The 16,355-nt window shown below is 36.9% G+C and overlaps 1 protein-coding gene across 7 annotated transcripts in view; it reads left to right on the top strand.

The window, feature by feature from the left end:
• Positions 1-16,355, top strand: part of Mical (Molecule interacting with CasL) — a 203,680-nt gene that overhangs the window by 120,417 nt on the left and 66,908 nt on the right. The window contains exon 7 of one of the 7 annotated variants that reach the window (XM_065226307.1): positions 65-800. The exons of the other annotated variants lie outside the window; for them this stretch is intronic. Coding sequence (XP_065082379.1) covers positions 65-508 — 444 coding nt within the window. The 3' untranslated portion in view covers positions 509-800. Of the gene's footprint in view, positions 1-64; positions 801-16,355 lie in introns of those variants that run through there. 7 annotated transcript variants of the gene reach the window in all.

Genomic DNA, 16,355 nt, shown 5'->3' with positions numbered 1-16,355 from the left:
CAAGTGACGTTTTGCGAATTCCGTCGCAAATTCAAAGCAAATCTATTCTCTTCATTCGAATTAGGATGAAAATGGTAATCTTGCCCAAGGATCCCCATCCGGATCTGATACCGACAGTCCCGATTCCCTCATTCCATCCACAGTCCCATTACCTTCCCCTAGTACTAGTCCATCCATTCCGCCTCCTACTACCACCATTCCAACTACCGTTCCCAAACCTGTAGGCCCTACCTCAGCCGGAGGTATGGACGGCAGTAGCACCGAATGCACCAACAAGAACAACACCAACACTGGTCGGATGATGATGAACAATCACCAGGAACAACACCGTCACGACCAACGTTCCAACCATTCTACACAGCACCACATCTTTTCGTACTCCTCTCTTTCGATAGCACTGCTATTGATTTCGCTAGGGGTGTTCCTCTACTACACTTCCGTTGGTGCACTAGAGCGGTTAGTCGATAGCTACCTAGCGGCGCTGCTAGGCTTAGATGATGATTATTAGTAGTAGTAGTAGTAGTACCATTCTAGTGATAATGACGCCGATGTACTTAATGCGGATAGTGAGAATACAAGCGAAAATTTGTTGCACCGTACTGAAGAGCATTTCACATTCGAAGAGAGATTAACTCCCAAAAATCGATGAGCGCCCAGGGCTGCTCTCTGTATAAATGTAACCATGTGTAAATGTATTATCAATCTAACTTTAAGCTGCTTAATCGCGTTCCATTAGTGATTCTAAGTGACAATTGTTTTTTACAGTGTAAATAAAACCAAGACTACCCGAAAACAGAAAACCCATGACATACACTACATTACTAATTGAAAGACAAAAGTGCCTAATCCGCATCCACAGGCAGGGGCGAGCGGGTGAATGCGAGCAAGAGCAAACGAACCTCCCGAACCCGAACACATGGCTTAAGATACGATTCCACCAAAAACCAAAAAGAAAACGAACCTCTCCAACCGCGCTGTCATAATTGCATTGTATTCAATAATTTGCACCTTTTTTTTCCGCTACCGTGTCGTGTTTCATTGTTATTGCAATTGGAGTTCCATCGATTGTTGCTGATGACGACGCAACCGGTGGTGGCTTGGATGCTTTTTTCGATCACTTTGGATGTTTGACTTTTTTTTTTTTATTTTTCGAAACTGGTTCCACCTGTCCAATAGCTGTTAAGGGGGCGGGGGGGTTAAATGATGAGTGCACGTGCGAGTGCACAGCGCTGCTGCGCTGTGTCCTTTGCGCTCTTGTATGGGGACTGTCGGGGTTTTTGCCTGTGTGTATCGATTATCACCCCGAAAGGTCAAGGCTAGGGTCGGTTTCAATACGGATTGACAGGCAGTATGTGGTGGTAGTGAAAATAGAGGTTATTGAAGAATTCACTGTCTGTTGTTGGGATGGAATGAGTGTTTTGATTGGTTTATCGTATCTTGGCTCAACAAGATAGAGGGTCGTAAGGAAGCTTCAGGCAATCAGAGGCGTTATTGGGGAAGTCGAAACGATTATTGTTTGATGAATCAAATGCTTGAATCGTAAAAGTTTATTCGTTTACGTACGAAACAACATTTTAAAGATAATTATATAGAAGGTTTACCATCGTTTCAATAACAACACTGAGAAAGCCACCCGAATAATCCATCATTAAGCACTATTTATAGGTATATAACGTTTATTAAAAAGCGAGGCAAGATTTTACGCAAGAAATGAACTGTCATTTGAGAAGATCGGCATCAGTATTGAAAATGAGAAAATTCAGCAAAAGAATTGATCTTCTCGATCCGTTTGGAGTACGACAAGCATTGAATCTATATTCAAATCCAAGTTTTCTGCTTGAACTTGAGCTTGATTGACTGTCCGTGGTTCCTACTTCGTTTCTTTCAGATGAGCTTTACTTATGCAAATTAGCTTGAGATTAGCAATGACCTTCAATGTGCCTGTAGGAGTGATCCTCCGCGTCTGAATACAGCTCAATTAGCCTGGTTCCACTCCGTAATGACGGTTAGCATTCTTTGGTGTCACATGTCGTTCCATTTTCTCCTGGTCCTAGCAGCGAGAATCAGAAAAACGTCACGTGCAGGATTCATTTTAATAATCAGTATCATTCCATGCTTCAGCAAACCGAACGACACAGAAGATTGATCGGAAACCTAGGTTTTTTGGATCAGTTAACAATTTACTGCCGACATCGGTTTTATTTTGACTTTGACTCACAATGCGATTGAACTTGTGCAAGTATATCAAAATTTATTGCATCAACTTTTCAGTTGTCAGACTTGCGATTTTTTGCATCTGCAAGTATTTTATGTGACTGTCTATAATTACGTTCCGGGTTGTTACAGCTGGCGCGAATTCCGTGCGTTTCTATAGCGCTGTGATGTGAATTTTTCGGAAAGGTTAAAAAGTAAATGAAACCCTTGTTATGGTTGTATTTTTCAACTATCAATTCACTTTTTATTCAAGTGCAGGGACGTAGGGGTGGCGAGAATGGCCATGAGCGACATGCCAAAGGGGCGAATCCAACGAGTTTTCACTCAGTAATTTTTCTATGAAATGCACTGCAAAGGCAGAAGGGTAAGGCGAATTTCCACTCTTATTTACCAACAAAATAGTTGACAACAAATTATCATGCTCCACAATTGCTTAACAAAATCTGGGATTTTCTCCAGGGGAACAAATATGGAAGAGGCTTTGCAGTGTTTTAGCGATGAAGTTGAGAAATCTCCGTTGGAAAACAATACCGAAATTTCGAAAAGAAATATGATTAGAACTTACAGAAATACTGAAGTTTTCGGACTTTCCGAATTGCCAATATCCCACATTTAAAAAAAAAATATTGAAAATTTTGTTCCCTATAGAATTATCAAGGCTCTTAAATTATTTAACGGGGAAGAACTTTTCAGGGAATTTTGATGAAAATTGGTATAATTCAAGAACATCTTCTAGAGAAATCCATGGCAATTGAAATATAATTTGCTGAAGAAATACAAAGGAACTCTAACCAGATTTTAAGGTAAATTCTGAGGATGATGATGATGATGATTATAGTCCCACCTCTTACCCCTACAAAGGTTTGAGCTGGACGATTTATCTTTACGATAATCAAATATGACATTTTAACCAGGTTAGCAAATAAAAACTAACTGCTTACAGGTCTTGGAAAAATATCATAAAATCAAAAATCATTAAAGAACAAGATCACGCTTGATTTTCATAGACAAAAATCAACAAGCAAACTACTGCGGTTGATATTGCAAGCTATGATATCGCAGCTCGGAATTTCAAGCTAACAAAACTCACCAGCCGCAAATCTCACCAAACTGTGGTGAGATTGAGTTTCATGAGTTTTGCATTACGCCCGACCGCAACTGAATCTTCCATAACGGCTCGCAGCAGTCGCTTCGTGGCTGCCATCGGTGAAGAGAAAAACGAGATAGCATTATGATATCTTCTCTTTCTAAGAAAACGAGGTGCAACGGAAACATGTTTGCGTTGATTCAACTCTCAGCTTCAACTGTACACGTTTTGAATAGTCTTGCAATATCAAAGGCGCTTATAAAATCAATATCAAGCATGCTATTTTGCTCCAATATCAAAAATAAAAATATAAATTTACTAATTATTATGCCATCACTGCTGGTTACAGTTACAGATATAAATTTCCTCTAGAGTTTACAGTTGCTTTACAGCAATATAACTGTGAAAAGGCTTAGGCGTCCACCTCTTAGTTCGCCTGTTTGTCCACCTAATATTTAAACTAGCAACACCGCAATTTTATGACGCTATAAAGCAATGTCAGGAATGCTTACAAACTCACGACATTCAGCCAGAAAACTTACTACAAACTGAATCTTTGTAGAGTATCCAGATTTTTTTTAAACTACTACCAATAAACCAAATATCAAAAATCCATCGTGGCGATCAAAGCAGTTTTTGCAGGATGATACCATAGAAATAGTAATGAACAGTGTTGGCAAAATCAGATATCAATTGATATTTTTCCACTCTCATGCGCTCGCAATATCACGCGTGATATTGGAACAAAATATCATACTTGATATTGATTTTACAAGCTCCTTTGATATTGCGAGAATATTCACAACGTGCAAAAATCAAGCCGAGAGTTGACTCGATACAAAAATGATTCCGTTGCACATCGTTTTCTTAGAAAGAGAAAGTATAGTTTGCTATCTCTTTTTACTCTTCACCGAGGGCAGACACGAAGAGACTGCTGCCAGCCGTTATGGAAGTTTCGGTTGCATTCGGGTGTAAAACAAAAATCATGAAACTCAATCTCACCACAGTTTGTTGAGATTTGCAGCTGGTGAGTTTTGCTAGCTTGATATTCCGAGCTGCGATATCGCAGCTTACAAAATCAACCGCAGTTGTTTGCTTGTTGATTTTTGTCTATGAAAATCAAGCGTGATCTTGGGCGTTGGTGAGATTTGATTTTTTGATATTTTCCCAACACTGGTAATGATTATGATTACTACAATTTCATGGAAATTCCTACATGATAGAATCTGGATCAGAAAATAATTCCAAATGGATTTTAACTAGAACACCAATTTTCGAGCAAAGTAGAATTTCCCGAAAAATTTCAACTGAATTTTAAAGAAAAGTTCATATTGAAATTTTGAGGAAAATTTCAGCGAGTGTTTTGAAAATATCATGGTTTGATGGAAAGTTTGATGAGTATTTCCAAAAAATTCTCGCAAAACATTCTGACAGGAAATCTAAGTGAATGGTAACAATTCAATGGGTATCAACATTTGGTTCAAAGGAATTCTAAGGACAACTAATGAAAAAATGATATCCCGAACCAAGCTAACATTACAAATCTCAGACGTAAAGAAATATTAAGAATTCTAAAAATAGCCCCCTTCGTTGAGAAATCGGGCGCTATATTTAATAAATTAGGAAAGGGGCGTAATTTTCATGGATTGCCAAGAGCGCAGAAAACCCTCACTTCGTCGCTGTTCAAGTGGTTGAACCAGTTATTAAATATTTGTCGTACAGCAAGTTTCTGGTTGATTTTGTGAATAATAATAATATTTAGAAGTTAGTGGCGCCGGTGGTGTAGTAGTAAGTGTGATTACCTCTCACCCCAGCAGGCCTGGGTTCAATCCCAGTTGGCGCCGTCGGAATTTTCTGAGGCATAACATCTCTGATCACGCCTTCCTCCGGAAGGGAAGTAAAGCCGTTGGTCCCCGGTTCATGAGTTGATGGGTCGATAGGTAGGGTCCAGGTGTGGGAGCTGCCTCCCTGGCGTCGGTAGCATTGGTGCTCAGCACGGAAAACAAGATCGACGGAAAACAGATCAAGTAAAAAAAAATATTTAGAAGTTCTTATACCTATCAAACAGTGGCGTCGCCCTAACCTCAATCTACCTGTTCAACAACTCTCAAAACGTAAACAAACAAAACAATATTGGTTCCAATGGATAAACATCAGTGAAACTAGAAGACCCGATGCCTTTTGAAACTGATTTGAATGTAAAACTGACCCTAAATAACGTTTTCAAAGTTGTTGAACAACTTACTCAGTTATTTTAAGAAAGAAAATCTGTTGCATGATAAATTTCTAGGATTTTAGGTTCTATGAATAGTGAAAGGTGAATGGATAATTCATCCATCTTACTTTTCGAAGATTCCTCATACTTACCGGATCTTCAGATATGTAGAAACCCGAGGAGCTTAAAAATATTCGCCATACTTGGGGCTATTTTTTTTATAATGCGTTTATTTTTCCAGGCTCTTTTTCTGTAGCTTTGCGGAGCCAATATTCCTTGATTAGATTACAAAATTACTTAAAACTAACGTTAGTAAAGCGGGGACCGATTACTCGCGGCTATCTCGAGGTTAGGGGTAACAAATTTTAACAAATGAATGGCAGGGTAGGGGATGTGAACACAATGTGCTCTTGATCTCGAACTAAGCGACACTCTGAGGAAAAAGACAAACATGGGAGAACACAAGATGACACTAACTACTAAATCCTCAGATCTATCCGTTTCAATAACACATAAATTAAATTCAAATAGTCGAGATCTCGGCTCGCCAAGACATCTCTAACGGGTATCGCGGGTTGTTTTCCTCGGGCTCTGAGGGATGTGGATAACTCAGATCTGGCAACACGGTGTAAGGTACACGACCAAACAACATGCTCGATATCGTGATAACCACTGCCACACGCACATAAATTGCTGCCTGAGAGCCCAATTCGATAGAAGTGCGAGTCTAATGAGCAGTGATTGGACATAAGCCTTGAAATAACGCGTATAAAGTCGCGGCTCATGTCCAACCCTTTGAACCATGATTTGTTCGACACCTGTGGGAGAATAGAATGTAACCATCATTCCATTTTTGTTGCCAACTGATGAGGACTTGCTGACGAGCAATGGAGAAAAATTCGTTGAAAGCGATTTGTCGCTCAAAAATATCGCCTTCCATAGCGCCCACCTTAGCCAACGAGTCCGCTTTCTCATTACCCGGAATTGAGCAATGAGATGGGACCCAAGCTAAGGTGATAGTATAGAAGGAGCTAGATAAAGCATTCAGTTTATATCGTATTTCAGGCAGGAAATACGAGGAGTGCTTCATCGGCCTCATTGAACGAATAGCCTCCAATGAGCTAAGACTATCCGTAAAAATGAAATGATGGTCAGAAGGTAGTGAGGCAATTCGCTCTACTGCGTAAAATATAGCTGCGAGTTCCGCAACGTGTACTGAGCATGGTTTCTGCAGTTTATAAGAGGCGCTATGAAAATTGATTAAATACACCAAATCCAGTGGAAGCATTTATGGTTGACCCATCTGTGAAAAATCTTTTTTCGTTACTTACATGGTGGTACTTGATTGCAAAAATTGAGGGAACAACCATCGACCGATGGTGATCTGGTATTCCACGGATTTCTTGCAACATGGTCAGATCAAAATTTACAGAGGAACTATAGAAGGCTTGAAATCAATCACGATTGGAGACTAGGTCTTGGGGCTATTTGTAGTGTGTAAAATATCCAGATAATCTTGCACCTGAGCTTCAAAAACCCCACTGTGGCAGACAGAGTTGAGTTTGAAATAATTATTAGTATTCCATACTACACTCTGCCTATCATACCCACAAAGTCTGAAACTGCCAGGACTCCACGAATTTGAGACAGAAAAACTACAATAATTTCCAAAATGCTTCAGAGTGTTCCAAAAGTACCCTGATGGCTGATCTTCAAGTTTAGTTAGCTTCGAAGGTTCCGCAGGTTCCGAAAGTTTCTGGAATTTTCAATGTTCATGATACTGAGGATCTTCCTGAAAATTCTAGTTACTCAAAAATTTACGGGTTTATCTTCAATTATCAGAGATGATCGTGCTGGCCACGTCCCTGCAACTGGTGGAGATTGGAAGGATTGTTACTTTGATACTTTAAAAAATCGGTTTGAAATCGAAGAGAAAGTCTATGAGAAACCTGATGGGTGTTCCAAGGGCGTTCTGAAAAGAAATCCAATGGAATCATATTCGAGGATTCCAAAAGAATTCTGAAGAGAATTTCTAAACTATTCTAAAAACCCTTGGGAAATTATCTGATTTAAAGATAATTCTGTGCAGAATGCCAAGGCAGTTATGAAATATTCCAGGATAATTCTAAAAAGCTTTTATTTCCACGAGCACCAAACCAAAATCATGTTTTGCACCATTTCTGTAATTACTTCATTCGTTTTAAACGGATTTCTAATGTTTTTATATTGATGGGAAAGGATATTATTTCCCATATCTTATGATTTAATTGGTCATGTCATTTGGTGGCGAGTACGAATTTTAAATCAAACTGGGGATTTCCATTCCAAGTTCATAAAAGATGGATGGATATTTTAAAGTGAATTATGGAGAGACATTTAAATGATTTCATGCGAGAATTATTAACTATAAAATTGGCAAAAATCGCAGAACATCAACTTAAAAAAAAAAACATTCTTTGTAATTTGTGCAGGAAACGATTTTTTGTCAGAATGTAAGCATTTTTGGTAAGCTTTGAAATAAACATAAACTTAGCTTAAAATTTTCAACAGTTTTTTAATTTTTTTTTTTAATTTTTAAGTAACCCTAGGTAAAAATGGCAAGATCACAGATATAAAAATGAAACTACAACGTGTAGAATCGGAACCTACCTAACCAAAGATTTAAGTAAAGTAAAGGAGAAAAAACTATTCAAATCTCTTATAAGGAAAAGTTCATAAAGGCTTGGTAGCCATCATACTGAAGTAATGAAATGTGGCAACTTTGCCGAAGACCCTCTATCTCCAATGTTCAAAAACATAATTTTTAGGGGGGTCAATCAACTAAAGGGTTCCGTCAAAAGATAGCGTTTGCAAGTCTAGAAACATTTCCGAAGACATACCTAAAATTAACGGTTTTGGAGTAATTCCATGCGATCATCACCGTACCACCGTACCACTGTGCGATGTGATATACAGTAAATTTGCAGCAAAAATAGACGAATTTTAAACACTAAATTTTTCAAAAATGTTTATGTTTGTGAATCAACAATCAAAGTAATTAAAGTTGTCATAGTTTGAAGCATAAGCATTAGACTGATGCAAAATTTGAAATTTTCGCTCCACAGTGTTCAAATAGTTTCAAATCGGGTCCTGATTAGCCTCCGAAAGTTTAAACTCATCTGATAAGAAACTGACTTTTCACAAACCATTTGAAGTTTATATGGAAATTACTATGGGAAATCAAAACTTTTTGTTCATTGTCTTTTAGCCTTTTACATATTGTACTGGTTACAAATTCTATTGCTATTCTTATGGGAATTTTTATCAGCTACAACTTTGCAAAAAATTGTTTTTCAGCTAAACGTCAAATTAAATAGTTATTAATTGTTTAAGAGATTGATAATCTTATGGCAAGATTAAGCAACTGTATTGTGGGCAACACTGTATTCTGCAGTGTGACATAGTAGCCATGATTTTTGTACTCTATTCTACGCGCCATAAACACCAATGTTGCCTGCTGAACAGTTGATTGAGCATTATCATAAGACATCAGTGACTTGAATCAGTAATAACTTTTTTTTCTAACGATCAAATGAAAACTGAGCTTCAACAAAGTTGTAGCTGAGAAAATTTTCAACAATCTCAGCTAACATTTTCTAAAGTAGAGTGAACTGGTGAATTTTGAGATCGATATGAACCGAAATTATGGTTTCTCCATAGTAATTCCTATATAAACTTCAAATGGTTTTGCCACGTCAGTTTCTCACAAAATGAGTTCAAATTTTGGGAGGCTAATCAGGGTCCAATTTGGAACCGTTCGAGCACTGTGGAGTGGAAATTTCGAATTTTGCATCAGTCTAATAAGCATGCGAAATATTGAAATTGGGTACTCACGGGTAGCATATGAATAAATATGAATAAAACATTAAATAACTTAAACAAACAACAGTTTTGAGATAGTCCTGCGAGAAAACCAATTATATCTCTTTAGGGTTGAGATATAGAAACTTGGTGGCTTCAGAAAAATTTGTCAAAATGCAATGTCTTACAACTTTGCCGGAAACACAAACCCATTATGTGGAAAACTCAGAAAGAATTTGGATGTGTAATAAACGTCAACAAAGGTGAGAAAAGGGTTCTGACCATCTTTTTTTCAGAACAGCCCCACTGTGTGGAATTTGAAAAGAAGCCGGGAGAACCGGGAATTTGACGGAAGAAGCGGGAAAAGTCAATAGAGCTTAAGATATTCCAACAAAAATTAAAAGCTGATTAACAGCTTGAGCTTAATCAAGCAAACATATGTTTCTTCAGCTCAAAAAATGGTTTATTCGGCTCTTAATTATCTTAAACCATTGAAATTATTTGACCTTCCGTAAAACTCTCCTCAGAAATCCTTTGGAATTCTAATCAGAATATCTTGGAGTTCTGTGCTGATTTCGTGAAACTTTCATAAGAATTTAATTTAAAATTTTCAGCATTTTTCTTTATTTACACGATTTTGGATCTTGCTTAAAGTTGTTTTGAAACCCTTTAAATTCTGTTTATATTTCTTTTTAAATTCTCCTTAAAATTCATTTGCAATTCTCCTCACAATCCGCATACAATTTTCTTCAGAATCAACTAGGAATTCTCCTCAAAGTTCTCCGCACAATTCCCTTGTAATTCTTCTAAGAGTTCGTCAGTTGAATTTTCAAAATTCTATTAAAAAAATCTTATTAGAACCCTGAACATTTTTCCAAGACCACACAATTTTCCAGCGACTGTATTTTTCCAAATCTGGAATCTTGGAAAAATTTCGAAATCAGGGATCTAGAAAAATTTTCAAAATCCCACATTTTGACTTTTTTTTTCTCAGTTTTTATTGTTGGAAAAAATCCAATCCTGTTTATTTTTATTCTTAATAGGGCAAATGACGACTTCGGAAATACCTTATTCTATTATCATCAGGGGGTAAACAAAGTCCTTGAGAGCTCAATTTTGGCATGTGGATACATTGTGTTTCAGAGAATCTATTGGCCAAATTTGAGTGCTCTAGGACTTTGTTTACCCCCTGACGATAATAGGTTAAGGTATTGCCGAAGCCGACATTTCCCCTATAGGATAGATTTTCATAAGTCACAAAGCTCTAATGGCAAAAAATGACATATTCTAAGACTCTAAACACTGATTCTAAAGACTCAGAATCATAGAAATTAAAATTATTTTTAAGTTTTAATTTGTTTTTAAGGTAGATAAAATATAAAAAAAAACATTCTTGCTCCGTATCATGTTCAAGATTTTTAAAACAATTTCTAAACATAATCTCTCATTCTAAAATTTGGTAAAATGACCCATTTGGCCCGATAGCGTTCGGTCATGCGACCTTAACCCTCCGTTACTCGCGCTAACTTTTATAACACGAGTACTCGCGCGTTGTACTTTGTACAACAGTGTGAGTTTTCCATTGCCATTTTGCAGCCGAGCTACCAATCGATATGAAACCAACGGGTATTCATTAAAAAAACTTGTTTTTAACTAAACAAGCTAAAATTTTATCACAGTTAACCCACAAAAATGCGGATAATAGAGAAAATGTGAATTTAAACCGCGTAAACGGTGTCCGTACTACGTGGGATTTGACTTAATTGGAAAATCTCGAGATCCTGACCAGATAGAAAATTATTGTCTTGCGCAAAGTTGTTCTAGAGATCATAATCTTTTCGCTGGTGGAGAGTAGCTCAGAATTTTCTCACTACGTAGCGCTAGAATACATGTGAAATTATCGCATGTGATGTATCTCGAGATCATGACCAGATAGAAAATTACTGTCGTCGACAAAGTTGTTCAGAAGGTCAAGGCCTTTTCGTTGGTGGAAAGTAGTTCAGCGTTTTCTCACTTCGCGGCACTAGTATACATGTAAAATTCTAGCATATATAAAGTATTTCTAGATCCTTACCATATAAAAAGTTACTGTCTTCGGCAAAGTTTTTCAGGAAGTCCAGATCTTTTCGTTGGTGGAGTAGTTCAGAAAATTGTCACTACGTGGCGCTAGTATATACATGCAATTTTCGCATATACAATAGCTCGAGATCCTGAGTAGATAGAAGTTACTGTCTTCGGAGAACTTGTTCATAGTGTCAAAGTAGTTTTGGCTGGTGGACAGTAGTTCAGAATTTTCTCACTACACGGCGCTAGTATAAACGTGAAATTCTCATATAAAATATTTCGAGATCCTGACCAGATAGAAAAATACTGTCTTAGGCAAAGCTGTTCAAGATATCATAGCCTTTTTGCTGATTAACAGTTGTTCAAAATCTGCTCACTGTCTTCGCTAGTGCTCGTGTACATGTTAAGTTCTCGCATGTGATACATCACTAGATCCTGACGAGATAAAGAATAAATATCTTTGGCAAAGTTTTTCAGGAAGTCAAGATCTTTTCGTTGGTGGACAGTTGTTCAGAATTTTCTCCCTACTCGGTGCTAGTATACACATGCAATTCTCGCATATACAATAGTTCAAGATCCTGACCAGATAGAAAGTTACTGTCTTCGACAAAGTTGTTCAGGAGGTCAAAGCATTTTTGGCTGGTAAACAGTAGTTAAGAACTTTCTCACCACGTGGTGTAGATGTACACTTCTCGCATATGCTATATCTCGAGATCTTAATCAGATAGAAAGTTACTGTCTGCAACAAAGTTATTCAGGAGGTCCAAGTCTTTTGGCTGGTGAACAATAGTTTAGAATTTTCTCATAAACTCTAGGCTTTAAACTCCTGAACAACTTTGTTCAAGACAGTAACTTTCTATCTGGTCAAGAACGTGAGATATTTTATATGCGAGAATTTCACATGTATACTAGCATCATGAAGTGAGAAAATTCTGAACTACTGTCCACCAGCCACAACACCTTGATCTCCTGAACAACTTTCTAACTGATCAGGATCTGGAGATATAGCATATGCGAGAAGTGTACATGTATACTAACGCCACGTGGTGAGAATATTATTAAATACTGTTTACCAGCTAAACAGTCTTGACCTCCTAAACAACTTTGCCGAAGACAGCAACTTTCTAGCTGATCAAGATCTCGAGCTATTGAATATGGGAGAAAGGAACGTATATACTAGCACCGCATAGTGAGAAATTTTTTAACTATTGTCACCCAACAAAAAGATCTTGACTTCCTGAAAAACTTTGCCGAATACATTTACTTTCTATCTGGTCAGGATCTAGAGATATTTTATATGCAAGAGTTTCACATCTATAGTAGCGCCGCAAAGTGAGAAAACTCTGAACTACTGTCCACCTGCGAAAAAGCCTTGACATCCTGAACAACTATGCCGAAAACAGTACCTTTCTATCTGGTTGGGAACTCGAGATATTTTATATGAGAATTTCACGTGTATACTAGCGTCGCGTAGTGAGTAAATTCTGAACTATTGAGCACCAAGCAATAGGCTCTGATCTCCTGAACAACTTTGTGAAAGACAGTAACTTTCTATCTTGTCAGAATCTTGATATATTCCATGTTGTATTAAATTAAGTCAAATCCCACGTAGTATGGTCACAGTTTTCGCGGTTTCCATTTACATTTTCCCTATTATCCGCATTTTTAGGTGTTTACTGTAATCAAAGTTTAGCTTGTTTAGATCAAAACAAGTTTTTTGAGGAAAACTCGTTGGTTTCAGATCGATTGGTAACTTAGCAACAAAATGGCAATGGAAAACTCGTGTGTGTTGTACAAAGTACAACAGCGCGAGTAACGGAGGGTTAAAAAGTGCATGACTCTGGTACTTTGTATATTCTGGCACTTTACAATCATAGTGGACTCGAGTTTGAAAAAAAGTGATTCAAATTGATTCTAAGTACCTGGAAAATAACGTGATATTGCAATCATTATTTTTACTAAATTATGCCGGTAATCGCAAGTCAGTCCCATCTGCATTTCTATCAATTTTGAGTTAGCATCATTATTCAGTTTATCTTTCTATGTTTTTTGAGATGTGCTTTTGAAAAAATATGGTTTGTTCAAGAAAAATGAAAAACAATACCAAGTCAAATTGTCCCACAGCGAAAAGTAAACGCAAGTCAGTCCCATTAGAAAAAAAATATGTTAGAAATGCTAGACAACACATCGCATCATGAGATTTGTCTCAAGACAGATATTGTCAACTTCCCCTAGGGTATCTGGAACATGTCCAGATGTGGCCAATACAGTTCTTACGATAGTCAGTTTGACCGCCAATGAATATGGCTTTGAATTCTCATGTGAATTGATGTATTGCTTCGTGGATTTTGATTCAAAAAGAATTTACCACTTCTCCGGGGATACCCGGAACATGTCCGGGTGTGGCCAACGTGGTGCTGGTCGCTCATCATGACGCTTGTTGATCTTATTTTTTAATTCTAATGTGAATTGAATTATCGCATGGTGGGTTTGGCACATTTATGAAAAGCTATGGTCTAATGGAGACCCATACTCACCGAAATATGTCCCAAATTTGTGAAAAATATGCTACTCCTTTTATGAATGGTCCATAAGCGCTCACTAACAGAAGGGAAAACTCCCATAGTTTAATGAGAAATCACTAATAAATCTCAGGGTGTCTACTACCTGGAAAAACCTGGAAAACCGGGAATTTACAGGGAATTTTATTTTTTCTGGAAAAACCTGGAATATTCAGGGAATTTTGGTTCCACTCAGGAAATTTCCCAATTATCACTTCATTCGTAATTCAATAGAAGTTTTTCGTTCAGTTTCTCGAAACGTTTCTTAAGGACACTGGATTTGACAAGCATCTGACATCTAAGACAACGTGTGCGAACAAGACAAGTTCATTCAGAGAGTTTTGTCACGCTCGCTCTTCGCTGATTTGTATGTGGAGGATCAAAATCGTCGTAAAAAGGAAACAGTCGAAAAAGAGAGACTGGCAAAAGGAAGCATACGAAGCATGTATTGTATAAGAATAAGCATGCCAGACAGCAGGTCTGAGAACCTACATAGATTTTTTTTTTGAGCTTCAGAGAGGGTCAGAGTCAGAGGTAAATTTGTTGAGCTTCAGGGTAGTTCGTAGATCTTGAGAACAGAACTACAAACAAATTAAAAGTACTTAACAGAAATTCATAAAAACAACATCACAAGAGAGGTCGTAGATCTTCAGATAAATGTTCAAAGAAATTTTCAAAACTTCAAGCAAGCAAAAATAATTTCAAATCAATTTGTAAAACTATAAGCGAAATTTTGCAAATCTTCAGGGAAATTTGCATAACTACAGGCAAGTCCAAGAATCTACAGTGAAATATAAAGTATTTGACAGAAGTTTGGAGATCCTCGAAACATTATTCAACATCAGAAAAGTTCATAGATCTTCAGAACAAAGTTACAGAACTTTGAAAAAAAATTACAGGATTTCTGAAAAAATCACAAGAATCTCAGAAATGTTAATGGCTCTTCAGTAAAAATTGCAGAACTTCAGGGAAGTTTGGCGGTAAAAAAAATATTTACACGATTTCAGGAAAATTTTTAGATCTTGAGAGAGACATTTAAAACTTCAAAGAAGCTCAAATATTTTCAGATAAATTTTGACAACTTGAGGTAATCTTCAACGAAATTTTCAAATCTTCAGGGTCACCCGAGAGGAATTTACAAAACATCAGAGAAGTTTTCAGATCTACTGAGAAATTTATTGAGCCTCAAGTTTTTATTTGTAGATCTTGGGAAAAGAGCTACGGAGCTTAAAAACAACTTTACAGAACTTTAAAGATATTTGCAGGAATTTGACAGAAAGTTTCACATTTTCACACAAATGTGAGATCTTCAGAAAAATTTGTTAAATGTCAGAAAAGCACCTCAATTCCAAAAACAAATCGCAGCGAAGTACAAAAGTACAATATTTTGCAGAACTCCATGGAAGTCGGAAATAGATACACACCAAAAAATTCTGAATTTGACTGGCGATGTAAACATCCATGCATGCAAACATTCATACATGTAAACTTCCTTTTCACGTAAACTAGCAACTTGCAAGAAATGTTGCAAATAAAAGTGGACAGTTGCATACAATATATGGGATTTTACATGACATGTCTCATAAATTTACACGATCTATAATCTAAACTTGTATGATATATGACGCTCCATTTATGTGCATCATAGTAACGGAAATTTACACTACTTTTTTTTAGCTGTGTAGATCTAAAGAACTTCAGAGAAGTCCGTAGACCTTAAAATAAGTCCGTAGACCTTAAGAGAAGTCTGTAGAACGTCAGAAAGTTCGTACGTTTTTAGAAAAATTTGCAAAACTTCAGCAAAACTCACAGATCTTCGGGAAAGTTGGCCGATCTTTAGATCAAGAATCCACAAAAAAATTTAAAGACCTTTAGAAAAGTTCGGAGATCTACTGTGAAATTTATTGTGCTTCAGGGCAGTTCGTAGATCTTTAGAGCAGAAATACAGTACTTCAGAAAACTTTACAGAATTTGAAATAAATTTTAGGATCTTCAGAAAAGTTCAGAGGATAGATCGTTAATCTACTGAAAAATTAGCAGATGTTAAAATAAATTTTCTGAATTTTACTGCGGTTCTTGGATTTTGCAAGACATTTACAGAACTTCAGGTAAGTTCGCTGATCTTTAGAGATATTTGCACAGCTTCAGAAAAAATAAAAAAAAACTTCAGAATACTTCCTAAAACTTCAAAAATTTCTTTTAATTCTTTAGAAAATTGTACAGATGTTCAGAGATATTTGCAGATATTCATTGAATCATGAAAATCTGCAGAGAAAATTACAGAACTGTCAAGAAGTTTGTAGATTATTAGAAATTTTGTGAACATCAGAGATTATTGTTGATCTTCAAGGATCTTAAATCTTCAGGGATTCAG

Source organism: Ochlerotatus camptorhynchus, unplaced genomic scaffold, assembly GCF_037179485.1.
Source record: "Ochlerotatus camptorhynchus isolate MF236.1 unplaced genomic scaffold, CSIRO-AGI_Acam_v1.1 ptg000248l, whole genome shotgun sequence".
Lineage (NCBI taxonomy): Eukaryota > Metazoa > Arthropoda > Insecta > Diptera > Culicidae > Ochlerotatus > Ochlerotatus camptorhynchus.
The sequence above is the reverse complement of the archived record's forward strand: the minus strand, read 5'-3'. Positions and strand labels throughout refer to the sequence as shown.